A 19,637-nucleotide genomic window follows, 5' to 3' on the forward strand; every position below is an offset into this window, starting at 1 on the left:
CGCCCGCTCAGAGTCCACACACACACACAGAGGCCTGTACTGTGCCCCTGGCCTCATTTTGACCAGCACAGAGGGGATTCCTGTGTCTACCAGCCCCCAGAGACCAGCTCTCAAAGGGTTGCAGAGGAGTAGACTGCCATGGAGGATCAGGAGCAGCAGAAACACTGTCGTTTGGCTTTTTTACCGAATTAAAGTTTTTTTTCTGAATGAAAAGGAAGTTGTTAATTATTTATAATTTTTCAGACCACACCTTTTCTGAAATCGGCTCACCTTCATTAGTCTTCTGAGACTGTTAGGAAACAACACTTGGCAGTAAGCTTTGGTGTTAAAGATTCACCGCTTATTTAGTATCATTGTAAATATGAATATTACGTTGTTGTTATGAGCCTTCCTCCACACGATGGCCTCTTACAAAAGGCAATGCGATCCCTCGTTAAGGCCGGGAACATTGCAGCACCGTTATGTGAATGTTTGCGGCTCTCACCATTTGTTCAAGCACTCAGCTGAGTGAACCTGGGCTGTGGTATCTCACCAATAACAATAGCGCTTATCGCTCGGCTCCCTGCGGTACAATTAAAATTCCGTCAGAGTATTCAATCTGCCTCCTAGCCATGCCTGCTGTTCCCGCGGCCCTCCTGGGCCACGTCTATTCCTCTGCCACCATGTATAATTCACGAGCCACCACACAGCTCCACACACACCTCATTGAGGACTCACCTGGAGACTCACAGGCCCAATAAAGCAGAACTGCACAGGGGGAGAAGCGTGCAGGAGTTTGGCAAACATACTGTAGGGAGGAAAGAGTCTGCAAGATAGCCCTTGTGGTCAACAAGGGCTCTATCTGGTAATCATTGAGCCATTCTGATAATTTTAGATATCCAGGTTTATATAAATATATATAGAGAGAAATATATATATAGAGATAAATATATGATTGTTTTTTTCTCCTTCTTTCTCCTCTCTTCTCTTGAAAGACAATTGTGGTGTCCTCTAAAACTAATTTGGATGTAAATCTTCTATTTGTAGATCATTCCATAGTGATGCATAGGAGTAACCTGTGGAGCCCTCTGAGTGGTTGCTTTTAGTTAAAACCAATTAGAAATGACCAGAAATAACAGCGCCTGGAGACAGAGAAGTCATTTTTCTCCTACGCCTCCCCAGAGAGTTGGCCTCTCCATGGATTAAGTGTTTTAGTATATTAGGGGGCAGCTGATTAGAACCATTATGCTTTTTTAATCATTATATTTTTGCATTTATAGTTTTTACGAGTATAATAAGGCTAAGTGTGTCACTACAGAAGGGACACTTATTGGAGTGACTGTGTATGAAGCTGAGCTAGCTCCCCAATTCATCTTACAGTGTATTGTGTATGTGAGTACTTATTGTATTGGGAACCTTTCTTCCAACATTTACCTCTCTCCTCTCTAGTACAGCCAGCTAAAGTACAGTATATAATTTCTTTCATATGGCACTCAATATAGTGTATTGTACTCTTTTCTTTGTATGGCATGATGCTTTGGATCTAAATTACTCTGGAGTGAATTGTATCTACAGATCCAACGTGTATCAGAGAAACTATGGCCCTAATAATGGACACTGATGGGCTCTGAGTACTTGGGTTCAATAGCCCATGATTTCAGGAGAACCCCACTAATCCCTACCAGGCACCAGTGTGTGAGGCCTCCTGTAGCTGGGGCTGCTGTGCTGCTCTGGTCTGGTCTGTGCTGGCCGTGTCCTTGTGCGCATTGGGCGTAGAAGTTGGAGTGCCAAGCAGAGCGGAGCGGGAAGCGGACTGGAGGAAGTGGGCCTCCCTGTCTCCCTAGACTGAGCAGTGAATGAGGATAAGTGAGGAGCGCCAGTCAATGAATCAAGCAGCAGGAAGGCAGGGAGCAGCCATGGGGAGAGTGTGACGTCCCCGCGGGAGGGGCTTCGCATTAGGAACTTCCTCGTCTGTGTGTTTCTGGCACAGGTTAAATGGATCGCTCCCATTAGCGTGCTGAGAGGACAGCTCCATTATATGAAGGAGACTGTAACTTTGAATGTCACGGTGCAACAACCCCTGAATGCACCGGTGTCTCCCAGGGAGGGAGGGTGACAATAACCATCCATGATAATCATTCCCTGTCAGGCTTTAAGGAACTTGGAATTATGACGTACGGCCTGCCGCACGCCTCAGACTTCATTACAGCGCTGTCACTTTGAGCTGCAGTCTTCACCGAAGAAGCACCACTCGACTGCCTGGCCTGGCCCCAGCCCGCTCCCAGGCCCGCTCCCCTTATGTCTCAGTGGCATGTTTACAGGATGTGTGCCCCCTGCAGATAGATGTAGTGGAGGTTAACCTCCAGCCGTCTGCACACCTACTCCTTTCTGATCTGACAAGGTGGCAATTCTCATGAGAAGAGACTGGAGAGAACGTGTGCTGTGAATGTTTACCACTGTGAGGTAGAATCAGAATGATCAAAGATTTCAAGGTGACAGCCATCCCCTCCTTCCATTGTGACAAATGGTAATTTCTACTAGAAATATTCATTAGCTCAGTAGTCAAATGAGGGAAGTTTAATGTATCACACAATCAAAATGTTTGGCTAAAGGGACAAATTAATGGCCATAGATTTGTATACACTCTACTATGGTCTAGTAACGGCAAGCTTGTTTATATGTTAGATCGCCTGTCTGTCAGGGAGAGAATCACCGACAAAGTGACCTCTGAACCTGCCATCCAGTGGAGTAGACATACCTTATTGACACAGAGGTTGTTTCTGCCCAAAACACCAGAGCCTAGCCCACCCTCCCCCTCCCCTTCCCACAGCCTGACTCACATATTGGCTCCCCGGCCCCTACCCTGTGCCACCTCCAATCAGAGGTCTCTGAATAACACATAGAGGAGGAAGTGGGCTAACTGTCCACCCCTTCCTCTCCTCCCCTCCCCTGCCATGGATCCTTTAGCTCTGTTGACAGTAATGATTTCCTCTTTTATGTCTAAGTACATTTTTGGTGTAACGATTAGTTTTCTTATCTCTAAGTGACATTGACAGAATGGATGTTCGTGACGTGAGGAGGATGGGAGACAAATAGCTGATAGGACTGGGCCAACAGGATTCAGATACACAGGGCTAATACACAGTGCAGTGCAGGGGGATACAGGGAGACATAATAAGAAAATTAGGAACAGAAAGAGCACAAAATATGGACCTTCTTAATTTGGTCTTGTTTAGCGCATCAGAGTGTGTAGCTTTTCAATCCTTGTGGCTTTGTGGTAAACTGTTGGGTACACACAGATGTCATGTTGCTCTCACCGTTCGCTATTATAAACACTGCTCTGGAGCATCACTATTATATTCCCTTATCAGTGGGTACACCATGTTCATTCTTTAGTTTTTTTTCTCATCCATTGCCTTTTCTGCAGGAAACAACATGTTGAGATATACAGTACCAGTCAAAAGTTTGGACTTACCTACTCATTCAAGGGTTTTTCTTTATTTTCTATATTGTATGATAATAGTGAAGACACTATGAATTAACAGATATGGAATCATGTGGTAACCAAAATATATTTTAGATTTTAGATTCTTCAAAGTAGCCACCCTTTGTCTTGATGGCAGCTTTGCACACTCTTGGCATTCTCTCAACCAGCTCCACAAGGAATGCTTTTCCAACAGTCTTGAAGGAGTTCACACATGCTGAGCAATTGTCGGCTGCTTTTCCTTCACTGTGCGGTTCAACTGATCCCAAACCATCTCAATTGATTTGAGGTCGGGTGATTGTGGAGGCCAGGTCATCTGATGCAGCACTCCATCACTCTCCTTCTTGGTCAAATAACCCTTACATAGACTGGAGGTGTGTTGGATCATTGTCCTGTTTAAAAACAAATAATAGTCCCACTAAACGCAAACCAGATGGAATGGCGAATGGCTGCAGAATGCTGTGGTTGCCATGCTGGTTAAGTGTCCTTGAATTCTAAATAAATCACAGACATTGTCACCAGGAGAGCACCCCCACACAATCACACCTACTCCTCCATGCTTCACAGTGGGAACCACACTTGCTGAGATCATCCGTTCACCTACTCTGCATCTCACAAAGACACGGCGGTTGGAACCAAAAATCTCAAATTTGGACTCATCGGACCAAAGGACAGATTTCCAACGGTCTAATGTCCATTGCTTGTGTTTCTTTTTGCCCAATCAAGTCTCTTATTCCTATTGGTGTCCTTTAGTAGTGGTTTCTTTGCAGAAATTCGACCATGAAGGCCTGATTCACGCAGTCTCCTCAGAACATGTGTCTGTAACTTGAACTCTGTGAAGCATTTATTTGGGCAGAAATCTGAGTTGCAGTTAACCTCTAACGCCTCACAAACCCGGATCCGGGAGCACCCCCATCAAAAAAGCTGACTAGCACAGCCTAGCCTAAAGCCACAGGGATATCATATAATAAAATGTTCATGAAATCACAAGTCCAAGACACCAAATGAAAGATACACATCTTGTGAATCAAGACATCATTTCTGATTTTTAAAATGTTTTACAGGGAAGACACAATATGTAAATCTATTAGCTAACCACGTTAGCAAAAGACACCACTTCTTTACTTAACCATTTTTTTACTCCATCAGTAGCTATCACAAATTCGACCAAATAAAGATATAAATAGCCACTAACCAAGAAACAACTTCATCAGATGACAGTCTGATAACATATTTATTGTATAGCATATGTTTTGTTAGAAAAATGTGCATATTTCAGGTATAAATCAGAGTTTACCATTGCAGCCACCATCACAACTCTCACCAAAGCGACTAGAATAACTACAGAGACCTTTGTGTATTAGCTAATTACTCATCATAAAACATTTCTTAAAAATACACAGCGTACAGCAGATGAAAGACACAGATCTTGTGAATCCAGACAATATTTCAGATTTTCTAAGTGTTTTACAGCGAAAACACAATATAGCGTTATATTAGCTTACCACAATAGCAAACATCACAACAGCATTGATTCAAGGCAAAAATAGCGATAACGTATAAACCACCAAAATATATAAATTTTTTCACTAACTTTCTCAGAATTCTTCAGATGACAGTCCTATAACATCATATTACACAATGCATATAGAGTTTGTTCGAAAATGTGCATATTTAGCGGCACATCTCGTGGTTATACAATGTGATTAGTGGCAAAAACTTCAAGAAATCTGTCCAGCGCCATCTTGGAGAGGCACCTATTCTAATCGAAAACTATTCATAAACTTGACAAAAAAAAATACAGGTTGGACAGCAATTGAAAGACAAATTAGTTCTTAATGCAATCGCTGGGTTACATTTTTAAAATTAACGTTACTTCAAGCATACAGCGTGCGCTAAAGCGAGACCGCACCGGTCTCATGGCGGAATTATTATTTGACATTTGTCAACATAAATACGAATTAACAACATAAAGATTGCTTACTATTTGCCGAGCTTCCATCAGAATCTTGGGCAAGGTGTCCTTTCTCCAGAACAATCGTCTTTTGGTTGAAAGATGTCCTCTTCTCATTGCTAAATAGCAGCTAACGACAGCCACCCACTGGAGAGGTGCCCAACTAGTGAAAGCGCGTCACAAAGAAATCCAGGAAAATCGCAATAAACTGCTATAAGTCGGTTTAAATTAACTACCTTATGATGTCTTTAACACCTATAACGAATAAAAACATGACCGGAGATATAGAACTACTAAAACGAAAGCGTTTGCAGGACGCCATTGTGATTTCTTCTTGCGCCAGATGCCCAGTTGAAAAGAATAGGTACTTCCGTTCCATGATGATTTATAGTGGCCCAGATTGCGCAATCCACTCCATTCAAGTTCTCCCCGCTTACTGACATCTAGAGGAAGGTGTATGCAGTGCATGTAGCCCGATGACTTACATGGGGACTTATAAACCGACCTCAGAACAGGGACCTCGATTTCTGAAATCTCACTCCCTGACAGGAAATGTGCTGCATAATGAGTTCTGTTTCACTCAGAGAAATAATTCAAACGGTTTTAGAAACTAGAGAGTGTTTTCTATCCAATAGTAATAATAATATGCATATTGTACGAGCAAGAATTGAGTACGAGGCAGTTTAATTTGGGAACGAATTATTACAAAGTCGAAATGGCGCCGCCTAGTGTCAAGAAGTTAACTCTAGTGAATTTATCCTCTGCAGCAGAGGTAACTCTGGGTCTTCCTTTCTTGTGGCGATCCTCATGAGTGCCAGTTTCATCATAGCGCTGGATGGTTTTTACGACTGCACTTGAAGAAACTTGAAATGTTCCGGGTTGACTGACATTCATGTCTTAAAGTAACAATGGACTGTAGTTCCTCTTTGCTTATTTGAGCTGTTCTTGCCATAATATGGACTTGGTATTTTACCAAATAGGACTATCTTCTGTATACCACCCCTACCTTGTCACAACATAACTGATTGTCTCAAATGCATTAAGAAGGAAAGAAATTCCACAAATTAACTTTTAAGAATGCACACCTGTTAATTGAAATGCATTCCAGGTGCCTACCTCATGAAGCTGTTTGAGATAATGCCAAGAGTTTGCAAAGTTGTCATCAAGGCTACTTTGAAGAATCTCAAATATAAAATACATTTTGGTTTGTTTAACACTTTTTTTGTTGCTGTTGAAAAAGTAAAAATAAAGAAAAACCATGGAATGAGTAGGTGTGTCCATACTTTTGACTGGTACTATAGTTCCAAGTTCTGTGGAACAGCAAGCTGATTTAATAGTGTGACATATTGGGCAGAATAGGAATTAGCCCTGCTTTTTTCTACCAATTGTGTTGTGCGTCTTCAGTAAAATGTCTGGAGTACAACTCATGCCTTAGAATCATATATCTAACAATAACCAGAGCCTGATTGCACCAATGTCAGAATGTCTGTTTTATGTGTCTATAATACAGTTTATAAGATCTGAAGAGAAGCCAATAAATAGCTCCCATTTTGATATGCACTCCTGATACTCTATTTCCACAACATGAAACCAGAGAGGTTCCTTACATGGTCTTAGAGTTCTAAGTCCTCTTAGTTTTTTCTGCCCAACACATCCATTAACACAGCACATTGACTCCACCACTCCCCTATGGCCTATGAGGCTAACACTGACTGCCACACTGAATACCCTGTTATTTGATTGAGATATTGAAGAAGGATTACCGTTTTTTATCCTTGCATAATGTCACAGTTGGACAGACAGTGTCTGGCCGTGAGCCTGATCACAGAGCCCTGGCCCGTAGGTGGCTGTTTTGTAGTTGAGTTAAAATTATGTCGAATAATAAACTACATTTATCAATCTGACTCCATGTGAATAAATGCAATAGGCCTGAAGTGTCTCTTGTGGGTCTAGCAAGATATAGTATTGCTTCACCATTCCTATTATTTATAATTACACTTAAGATGACAGTAAGGCAATTATTGATGTCTGGATACTAAAAGCTAATCTGAGCAATCCAAGTTCCAGTATTAATTAATTCAGTCAAGTTTAGCTCAGAGATGTGAAGTTAAAACACAAGCATATGCTTGCTATGTGTAGTGTAAATAACTGTACAATTTAGGATTTACAAATATAACATTATGAACATGTAGTCAAACAAATAGTTACTTTATAAATAAGGAATGCATTTACTCGAATCAATTAATAGATTTTTTAGTCACGAATGAATTAACACTTCCAAAATAGGAGTGTTCATGGAATACATTACAAAATAAGACGGAGTCAATTTCTATCACAAATAAGTGGTTACACGTATCTTCAGTTCAGAATCATCTCTTAGAGAGAAAGTGTTTTTACACTGGAGTTTGCAGACAAGATATTGATGAACCAAAGGACACTCAGACATTTTATACATGAAAAAACGGAAACTCACCCCCCAACCTAAATTAACATTAATTTGCAGTTTTTTTGCGAAAACAAAAGAAAGGACATCACACCCAGATACTAATTACCACATTACCACATTCCTAAATGTTTATGAAACAACAGGACACAGACATTTTCCCATCTGATAAGAAGTGGTGGGAAAAAAATGGATATAGTTACATATCGGAATATTATTTTTGACGATATATCGCAATATTATTTTTGCGCAGTTGGCTGTACCTGCACCAAAACTCAAGTATTGTTCCTTCATAGCTTGTTCTTCATCATCCTTTTAAATAGGGAGACAATTTGTTCTCAGCACTATTATTTCCATGACTGATCATGAGATCATCACAGCTCTCTCTTGTCCCTCTGCAGCAAACATACGGTGAGCAATATGCTTGGAAAATTGAATCGCAATAAAATCACAATACATATACAGTAGAATCTTGAGAATCATGAGATTTGCAATATATATCTTATTAGCACCTAAGTATCGTGATAAGCGGACAGCCTAACAGACAGATTTGTCCTGGTCACTCCTATAAGGAAATTCCATTACACAACAACACGTCAAACTGCTCAGCTCGTTAAGAGCTATTGAAATAATCCAAATATGACAATAGAAACTAATTAAATTACATTACATACATACGCAGACAACACCATTCTGTATACTTCTGGCCTTTCGTTGGACACTGTGTTAACTAACCTCCAGACGAGCTTCAATGTCATACAACTCTCCTTCCGTGGCCTCCAACTGCTCTTAAACTCAAGTAAAACTAAATGCATGCTATCCAACCGATCACTGCCCGCACCTGCTCGCCCGTCCAGCATCACTACTCTGGACGGTTCTGACTTAGAATACGTGGACAACTACAAATACCTAGGTGTCTGGTTAGACTGTAAACTCTCCTTCCAGACTCACATTAAGCATCTCCAATCCCAAATTAAATCTAGAATCGGGATCCTATATCGCAACAAAGCCTCCTTCACTCATGCTGCCAAACATACCCTCGTAAAACTGACCATCCTACCGATCCTTGACTATGGTGATGTCATCTATAAAATAGCCTCCGACACTCTACTCAACAAACTGTATGCAGTCTATCACAGTGCCATCCGTTTTGTCACCAAAGCCCCATACACTACCCACTATTGCGACCTGTACGCTCTCGTTGTTTGGCCCACGCTTCATACTCGTCGCAAAACCCACTGGCTACAGGTTATCTACAAGTCTCTGCTAGGTAAAGCCCCGCCTTATCTCAGCTCACTGGTCACCATAGCAGCACCCACTCGTAGCACGCGCTCCAGCAGGTATATCTCACTGGTCACCCCCAAAGCCAATTCCTCCTTTGGTCGTCTTTCCTTCCAGTTCTCTGCTGCCAATGATTGGAACGAACTACAAAAATCTCTGAAACTGGAAACACTTATCTCCCTCACTAGCTTTAAGCACCAGCTGTCAGAGCAGCTCACAGATTACTGCACCTGTACATAGCTCATCTATAATTTAGCCCAAACAACTACTGCTTCACATACTGTATTCATTTTATTTATTTTGCTCCTTTGCACCCCATTATTTCTATTTCTACTTTGCACATTCTTCCACTGCAAATCTACCATTCCAGTGTTTTACTTGCTATATTGTATTTACTTCGCCACCATGGCCTTTTTTTTGCCTTTACCACCCTTATCTCACCTCATTTGCTCACATTGTATATGGACTTATTTTTCTACTGTATTATTGACTGTATGTTTTGTTTATTCCATGTGTAACTGTGTTGTTGTATGTGTCGAATTGCTATGCTTTATCTTGGCCAGGTCGCAGTTGCAAATGAGAACTTGTTCTCAGCTAGCCTACCTGCTTAAATAAAGGTGAAATAAAATAAATAAACATTCACAACGTCAGGTCCAGTTTTAATCACTTTCAGCCTTGAGGGTGGAGGGAACCAAATGGAGTCTCCTGTACTTTGCTTTTTGAAATGGTAAAACATGGTTATTTCTCTAGACAACACCATGAATCGTGACTGACCACACGCAATGATCCCACGCTAGTTAGTCCTGCACTCTTAGAAAAAAGGGTTCCAAAAGGGCACTTCAGCTGTCCCCATAGGATAACCCTTTTTGGTTCCAGGTAGAACCCTTTTTGGTTCCAGGTAGAACTCTTTTGGGTTCCATGTAGAACCCTCTATGGAAAGGATTTTACCTGGAACCCAAAAGGGTTCTTCAAATGGTTCTCCTATGTGGACAGCTGTAGAACCGTTTTAGGTTCAATGCGTGTGACACTGTCTCTATCACAGTCCAACAAGGTCATCATCTCACCCCACTACAGTTTCCCCTCTCTCTGCTCCTTGGACCTGATATCAGATGTGTTTCTGTGTACAGAAAGCTGACAGGCTTATTTGTTTCCCCCCTCGTTGGTCTTTCCCCTCAAACATGTCTGAAACATTGTTATCTCCGGCCAGTCTCTCTTTTTTCCCCCAACGAGAATTACTGAATCATGTCAGCCCGTCATCCCCTGAGTTTCAGCTGCAAGCTGTAGAAAAATGTGCCATTGCTTCCGCATGACATGTGGGATCTATTAGTGTGCTCTCACCCTGCAAAGCATGAGCATCCGGACCCACTGGAGCCCATGGTTGGCTGTGCGATGGCCCGCGTCGGGCTCCCAGGGCATTAGACCAGGGAGGCTCATCAGATGAGTTGTCACCCGAAGGGGGGAAAGCTGAGGACTGCCAGTCCCGCTCCTGCTCCGCCTCACCCTCAGAACACAGGTCTGACTCACAGTGAGATTACAGCGCTGCCGTTTCTCGCTCTGGGGAAAATAATTACTCATGTACAGACTATAGGCCTTGTGAGGCCACACGTGGGGGCATTACCGTGTTTGTGCAGATTTGTATTCCGGACTTGGTTTGTTTTTGTATGAATTTTCGCTATCTGGATGCTGTTGTCTGTGGGTTTGAAGCCACCTTGCCAGGGTTGTTCCTATGGGTTTTTCAGTCCTAGAGCCAGTCACACCACTGCGCTGAGCCTACATGGGTCCTCTGTGACCTCTGTGATCTAGCCGAGAGACAGACAGGAGCACTACAGGGCCACAGCAGCCCAGTCACATAGCAACACAGCCATGGTGCGCAAAGGGGTTAAGTTAGGCCTGGAGATGTTGTATGACTGTCCTTAATTTACAGATTTAATGGAAGTTTTAATAAATCTGTTTCTCTGTGTTTTTCAGGTATTTCAGTAACAAAGAAGACACATACCTGTGAGTACAAACCATTTGAAAACATGTATTCAACTTGTTTAAAATGAATACCAAAACGCATAATAATATGTACATTAGCCTACATTATTGCATGATTATAATTGAATACAACAACATAACTCGCCGACTTTTATAAAACCACATTTTAAAATCACTTAGGATGAAAAGAAGATTAAATGAATGTTGTGTTTTGTACTACTACTGTTACTATAGTAGGCCTACTGTGTGTACTGGGAATACCGTTCTCATATCACACATTGACCTCCAATAGCAACATAACCTTATACTTTCACATTTTCTCAACTCAACCTTTTTTCATTATTGCTATTCTTCATTATTCCCTATCTGTGTGTAGAACTGGAGAGAATATTTTAATAACGCTAGAGAGGAAATTGAAATTATATGCAGTCATATGACTGTCTGAAATCATGCTCTGATATCCCAGCCAGACAGTTTGCTGAAGCTCCTCTTTGTTCTCTGCAATGCTTGCAACTGAAAAAACAAAGATGAGGGTTCGTCAAGGGTTCTTTGAGAAGGGTGATTGTTTTATGTGGAACCATAGTGACCCAAAGAACCCTTTAAGCCCTTCAATAGTTCTTTGCAATTCAAAAATGGGTTCTTTCCTCTTTTGGCAATAATTAAAATGTAGGGGCGGAGAGTCATTCAAATATGTTAGGGCGTGGTTTGCTCACAGCTCTTTTTGTACAACTGTGAGTGAGAGTGTCATTCCAGTTTAACTAATCTGTTGTGTTATGCTACTACACATTATATATATATATATGACTATGACCAGTGAAGTTGTCTCATAAAAGACTCACATATGGCCTTGTGTCAATTTAGAACGGTTGACTAAATCAGTAGTTCTTAATTCTCTCCTCAGGGATCCCCATCTGTTCTAGAGCCATCAAACCTGATTCAACTTGTTAATAAACACAATAATAAAACCTATGATATTTTAACATGGCTATTAAATCAGAATTTCAAAAAATAGAATCATTCTACAAAGAACATTTGAGATTGTGAAAGGTTCTTTGTAGAACTAAATCGTCATATCGTTTCTATAAAGAACCTTAACAATATAGCCCCAAAAAGGGTTGTAACCACTTTGTTGGTGCTACACTACATGACCAAAAGTATGTGGACCCCTGCTCGTCGAACCTCTCATTCCAAAATCATTGGCATTAATAATAAGATGGCCCCCCTTTTCTGATATAACAGCCTCCACTCTTCCGGGAAGCCTTTCCACTAGATGGTGGAACATTGCTGCGGGGACTTGTTTCCATTCAGCCACAAGTCCATAGTGAGGTCGGGCACTGATGTTGGGCGATTAAGACTGGCTCGCAGTCGGTGTTCGAATTCATCCCAAAGGTGTTTGATGGGGTTAAGGTCAGGGCTCTGTGCAGGCCAGTCAAGTTCTTCCACACTGATCTCGACAAACCATTTCTGTATGGACCTCACTTTGTGCACGGTGGCATTGTCAGGCTGAAACAGGAAAGGGCCTTTCCCAAAATGCTGCCACAAAGTTGGAAGCACAGAATCGTCTAGAATGTCATTGTATGCTGTAGCCTTAAGATTTCCCTTCACTAGAACTAATGGGCCTAGCTGGAACCATGAAAAACAGCCCCAATTCATTATTCTTCCTCCACCAAACTCTACAGTTGGCACTATGCATTCAGGCACTTAGCGTTCTCCTGGCACCCGCCAAACTCAGATTTGCCAGATGGTGAAGCGTTAATTCAACACTTCGGAGAACGCATTTCCACTGCTCCAGAGTCCAATGGCGGCGAGCTTTACACCACTCCAGGCGTCGCTTGGCATTGTGCATGGTGATCTTAGGCTTGTGTGCGGCTGCTCAGCCATAGAAACCCATTTCATAAAGCTCCAAATGAACAGTTATTGTGCTGGCGTTGCTTCCAGAGGCAATTTTGTAACTCGGTAGTGAGTGTTGCAACTGAGGACAGACATTTTTTACATACTATGTGCTACACACTATGTGTTACTCCTAGATATTTTTACTTCACAATAACAGCACTTACAGTTGACCGGGGCAGCTCTAGCAGGGCAGACATTTGACGAACTGACTTGTTGGAAAGGTGGCATCCTGTGACAGTGCAACATTGAAAGTCACTCCTCAGTAAGGCCATTCTACTGCCAATGTTTGTCTATGGAGATTGCATGATTGTGTACTCGATTTTATACACCTGTCAGCAACGGGTGTGGCTGATACAGCCGAATCCACTAATTTGAAGGGATGGCCACATACTTTTGTATATAGAACCTTTTTAATGGTTCTTTATAAAACTTTAGGATAACATTCTTTATAGAACTCTATAGGTTACATTTAGAACCTTCTGAGCATGGTTCTTTATAGAACTTTCCAAAAAGTTTCCATATAGCACCAAAAAGAGTTATGGTTGCAAGCCACATAACCCTTATTTTGCCCTCTATAGAGCAATTTGTTTTTAGTGTGTAACCTTTAGAGGCTGGGTTACCTACAAGCACTGTGTATTTCTGAAAAAAGAGATGCTGTCAGAGAAATTCAGAGAGACGGTTTGTGACAAAGCATGGTGTTATGAATGCTATGTAAACTCCAACAGTAAGCCATCTCAGAGATTCTCTGTCTCTCTAAACTGAAGCCACACAATATTTACATAGAAAAATGTACGTGTGTGTGCGTGGGTGCATGGGCTTCTGTGTACACATGCGTCTCTGTCTATGTGTGTATGAATGGGAGAGACAAGCCCTGAAGGCTGTTTTTTCAGTCTGATCATCATGATGAAACTTATGGAGAGGGAAGACCAGAGGGCTTTTCTGTAAGTGTGGTCTGACTATCTCAGACTGGGAGAGCAGGCTTAGATCACTCCCTTTAAAACACTCCTAAAAACCTGTTTTGAACATCAGAGCACAGCAGAGGAAATGGTCCTCGGTCTGCACTAGTCAGCCCTCTAGCCTTACCTTGACTGAAGCAGCCACGTAAACTGTCTCTGAAAATAATGTTAAGGTCAAGTAGATGATTGTGTTAAGGTATTTGCCCGTCTAGAGGGATGGATGAAGTGAGTTGTTTGAAGTGTGCGTGTTTGATTTTCGGCCTCCCCTCCTCTGTAAGGTAATACAAAGTCCTTTGACCCTTTATCCGATACCCAACTGCTGTCTTAATTAGACCAGAGCTAAGCACCTCTACACCGGAAGGGGTCTCAAATCAAAGAGCATCATTTAGGAGTCTGGATTCAAAGTCCTGGGCAGAGGCTGGACTGCATACTTTCTTTTCAATGAAAAATATTCAAATGTGATCTGTGTCAAGAAATCATAGTAAAGTGCTTTTACAAGTCAATGATTGATGTGCCGGGCAAACAGGAAGAGGCGATAGTCCCGAGTCAAAGGATGTGTATGCACAGGGAAAGGTTCAAAGGCCAGTTAATGGTCAGAGACTGAGGGAAGATCTGGTGGATTAGGAGGGGAGCTCTAGTACGTCAGGCTAGACTAAAGTTATAAGGTGGATATAGCCCCACCCAAAATGGTGGTTTAAGGCTGGCTACATACAGCACTATTTATGTCTCTCGAATTACAACTACACACTGACTACCATCACTTCAGTCAGTCTGTCAGTCATTCAGTCTGTCAGTCAGACAGGGCTCTCCCATAGTGGCTCCTGCAGTGCCATGCTGGCCAGTGCTGAGTGTCTGAGCTGAGTATACTCCGGGAGAAAGCTCCCTCCCCATCCAGCCCAGAGAGCCTGTCCAGCCCAGAGATCCCAGAGACCGAGCCAATCCCTCTGTCTTATCTCTCCCCTCTCCCTGCCTGAGTGATCAAACCCCTGGAAGTTCCCTACTACGCAGCCACACCAGCCAGTCCCCTCATCAATATAAATTACAGGGGCATCTGTTCCCTGGCAGATGCTATCTCCTCTCTCCTATATGTCTGGGTGCTCTGCCCTATGAAGGTGAAATATTCTGGATGATAATAGACACTTCATTTATTGTGCTGCAGACCATCATGGCTTCTTCAGACTGTGATAGAGAATGAGAGTATATAACCGTTGTGTATATTTCACACTACATTTCTGCGTGTGCCATTTCTGACAAATCTGCAAACATATAAAAATATTGAGATTTATGAACTTGGCGCATGCCATACATACGCATGTTCTGTTATAAGTCGGACCTGTCGTAGAATTGTGTGTGCATGAACGAGCATTTAAACGCTGTCTGTAAAATACTTCTAATCACCTTTTATTGTGACAGTAACGCCCTTTATTTGTTGTATCATTTGGAACTATTGGCATGTAAACTACGATTTGTTATATTTAGTTTATCAATAGATTATTGGGTTTATATGTCCTGCCATGGTAGACTATAGGATCTGAGATTAAATTGGCAATGTCACACTCCTATCGCACAGCAATACTGTAGCCTACCCATACTGTCAAATATTTTACATAAGCTTCCGGTCTATTAACTGTGTTGGCATAGTGTTTTCATCTGTAAGCAGTAATTTATGCTGTATCTGGAAAAGACTGTCAGTTTCTGAAAGAGAAAACAATGGCAAATTGTCGTGGACCTGTCAGCAGAATGTTTGAATTCAACAATGTTTTGCATCGACTTTTCCCCCAACCTAAATATGATGGATTGCACGCAAATTCTTTAACATTACAGTAGGCCTACTTACAGTCGTTAGTTTTGTTCTACTTTACTTTAAAAAAGTTTTGTTTTTTTACTGGTATTCATTACTGCAATGTTGGGAGAGAACAAACAAGGCATTCCACTGTACACGTGGCAATAAAAATGTAACTTCAATGTAAAACATCTGTTGTTAACTTCTTGACGCACGGATCCCTCTAGCGGGATCATTTTCGTAAACAAGCGCTGAATTGCAGAGCGCCAAATTCAAAAATAATACAAAAAATATTATAATCATGAAATCACAAGTGAAATATACCAAAACACAGCTTAGCTTGTTGTTAATCCACCTATCGTGTCAGATTTCGAAAATATGCTTTACAGCGAAAGCAATCCAAGCATTTGTGAGTTTATCAATCACTAGACAAGAACAGCTAGCCTTAAATTAGCTTGGTCACGAAAGTCAGAAAAACAATAAAATGAATCGCTTACCTTTGATAATATTTGGATGTTTGCACTCACGAGACTCCCAGTTACACAATAAATGTTATTTTTGTTCGATAAAGATGAGTTTTATAACCAAAAACCGCCATTTGGTTTGCGCGTTATGTTCAGAAAACCACAGGCGCGTTCCGGTCCTGAAGGGCAGACGAAAATTCCAAAAAGTATCCGTAATGTTCGTAGAAACATGTCAAAGGTTTTTTTAGAATCGATCCTCAGGTTGTGTTTAACATACATAATCGATCATATTTCAACCGGACGGTAAACTATTCAATACTACAGAGAAAGAAAATGTCGAGCTACATCTCTCCTGTGCAGGAACTAATCAAAGGACACCTGACGCGTTTTGAAAAATCTCGCTCATTTTTCAATATAAAAGCTTGAAACTATGTCTATAGCCTGGTCACAGCCTGAGGAAGCCATTGGAAAAGGAATCTGGTTGATACCCCTTTAAATGGAGGAGGGGAAGGCAACGGAACAGGGATTTTTCCAAATAAAAGGCACTTCCGGGTTGGAGTTCCTCAGGTTTTCGCCTGCAAAATCAGTTATGTTATACTCACAATATATTCACTCACTCAATATTTTGACAGTTTTGGAAACTTTAGAGTGTTTTCTATCCTAATCTGTCAATTATATGCATATTCTAGCATCTTGACCTGAGAAATAGTCCGTTTACCTTGGGAACGTTATTTTTCCAAGCATAAAAATTCTGCTCCCTAGCTGAAAGAAGTTAAATTTGACTGTATACCGGTATTATAAACCACACTGCCTATAATATTGCAAAACTTGAAATACATAGACTATCAATTTACTAGGCCCAATTAAATGAGAGATGGCTCCTTCGGGAATAGGAACCCATCACGGGCAGAGGTGAGAAATATATTCTGCAATGGTTATGAAATTAAAATAAATAGGAAAAAGATTCCTATGTTAACTTATTTTTTAGAATAAAAATAAAACATAGATTTTCACATATCTCACCATCAGCAAATGGTTGTATTCTTGTTAATGTTTTCCTGTTTAGTTTTTTATGAATAGTCTTTTCCTCATATCCCCCATTTGCACAAAATACTTATTTGCCAACTTGCAATACAACATTTCAACCACTAGCAGATGTGTACGCCTGGTCGAAACTTTGAAGGGAGGTGAGCACATTCTCACTTCAAGGATTTTTTAAAATAAATGCAAACATTTGCATGCACATTTTTGGGGGTATATTTTGTGCCTCTCACTCCATCCACCATTAGGGGTGGTCCAACTCCAGCAGGCCATATAACTCTTACCACAAAGCTATAATTCTCAGTAAGGAATAAAGTATGGTTTTTCTTTACATTTTCCCTGACAGCTTTATAGACTGTGTTTATATAATGCTACAGTAAGGCAAAGTGGGCTGCAGAACGGCCCTAAATGGCTGTTTGGCAGCTGTATTTAAACAACTAAATGTTGAGGTACTCAAAGCAGACGTTGAAGTGGAATTTAAATAAATAGTGGTCAACAGTCATGCCATCAAGGCACATAGCATTGTGTTAAATATCTTTTTTTGCATGTTTTTACAGTTTTGTGATATTCATGAAATATTTGACATTACAAGGAGCACCACCAACTACAATAATTTGTCACGCCCTCCAGAATGCCTACCTGTGATATGATTAGTTTGTGTTAAAACATGTTGAGGGAGATGGTGTAGACCTGTGGATCAGATGGACTGGCCGATTATACAGACAGATTAACGTTCTCACCTCCAATCTCCCATCAGCAGACTGAAGCCGCTCGCTCTCTAACAGCTCTGATAGGACCGACATAGCAGCCAGAGAGCTTGTCTTACCATGCTGCTCTTCCTCTCAGAGAGAAGATCTCCTGATTACCCATGGTTAATCCTCTCACTTCAGCTCTCCTGTAATGACAAACGCAGAATAATGCACAGAAAATGTACACCTAAAGGGTTCTGTTTGTGGTTTATATGAAATGTTGAAACAGTGTTACAGTGAATCTGTCGTATACTGTATTCATATGGATGACTCCATTGATTTCTTAAGATTAATTGTGCGGGGATATTTGTCTAACTTTCTTTGGATAACTCTGTTGTCACAGTAAATACAGTAGGCCTGGATACCACTGTTGACAATACTATTTTGTTCCTATCATATTTTAGCAGGTTAGAGATCCATACATACTGTATGTCTTGCATGGGTATAGAATTTCCAGAGGGAGGCAATATCACAGATAAAACAGAGGTGGAGGGGAGAGGGGAGAGGGGAGAGGGGAGAGGGGAGAGGGGAGAGGAGTGGAGCGTACTACAGACTATACAGCCCAGACTCATAAATACAATGAGTGCGCTCCAGAGTGTTTATCTCCATTGTGACAAGAGGCAGCCTCCACTAATTGAGAAACATGGCCTCGTCCCTGCGTCTTCATTTATTTACCTGCTCTGTGTATTGAGTTGCTCGCCTCAGAGATACGCAGACAGACACGGTGATCCTCTGTTCAACTCAAGCACATGATTTAGACATCACAGCACACACAGTAGTCCTGAAAACTGTCTGGAAAATAGCGTGTTGTGAGGTTGGACACAGGTCCAGAGACGAGAAACCAGTGATTAAGGATAAACATAATACTTTACTGATAGACAGTAGCCGCAGGATCACAGTACACTGGCCCGAACTGACACTCGAACAGCGACAACCCAGTGGTTGAGTTCAGCAGTGTGTTATGAGCATATTCCACGCAGACGAGGAACTTGCTCCAGTTGCTGGCCTGAGTGGAGACGAAACACCAGAGTACCTTCTCCAGCTCCTGGTTGGCCCGCTCAGTTTGCCCATTCGACAGTGGGCGGAACCCCAATGAGAGACTCAACGATGCCCCCAACAGGGAGCAGAAGGCCTACAGATACCGTGCGACAAACTGGGGCCCATGATCTGAGACAATGTCCTGTGGAAGTCCGTGTAGTCGAAAGACATGGGTTATCATGAGATCAGCGGTCTCCTTTACTGAGGACAACTTGGGTAAAGCGATGAAATGGGCTGCCTTGGAGAGACGATTGACAACCACCAGGATAGTGGTAAGCCCTTGGGATGGAGGTTACCGTGTGCTAAAATCTACAGACAGGTGGTACCAGGGCCGGTTGGGGATGGACAGAGGTTGGAGCAACCCAGCCGGTCGCTGTCGTGATGACTTGCTTTGTGATGCCGCATCAAAGGATCTCACATCCTCAATCATGTTGGGCCACCAGAATTTCCGTCTCAGGAACTTCAGTGTCTGATTAACCCCTGGATGCCCAGTTATTTTATATAAGTGCCCCCATTGTAGTACTCGAGAACGGGCTGTTCTCGGAACATAAAGTCTATTAGTGGGACCTCCGCCTGGGACAGGTTCTCGGGTCTG

At 41.9% G+C, this 19,637-nt stretch overlaps 1 protein-coding gene across 2 annotated transcripts in view; it reads left to right on the plus strand.

Moving 5' to 3' along the window:
- The window catches only part of LOC129867058 (nuclear receptor ROR-alpha A-like), a 288,589-nt gene that overhangs the window by 165,003 nt on the left and 103,949 nt on the right, over positions 1-19,637 (plus strand). For both annotated transcript variants that reach the window (XM_055940198.1, XM_055940199.1), the window contains one exon: positions 11,110-11,139. In XM_055940198.1, the coding sequence (XP_055796173.1) occupies positions 11,110-11,139 (30 nt within the window). The remainder of the gene's footprint in view (positions 1-11,109; positions 11,140-19,637) is intronic.

The sequence above is a fragment of the Salvelinus fontinalis genome, chromosome 12, assembly GCF_029448725.1.
Source record: "Salvelinus fontinalis isolate EN_2023a chromosome 12, ASM2944872v1, whole genome shotgun sequence".
NCBI classification, from domain to species: domain Eukaryota; kingdom Metazoa; phylum Chordata; class Actinopteri; order Salmoniformes; family Salmonidae; genus Salvelinus; species Salvelinus fontinalis.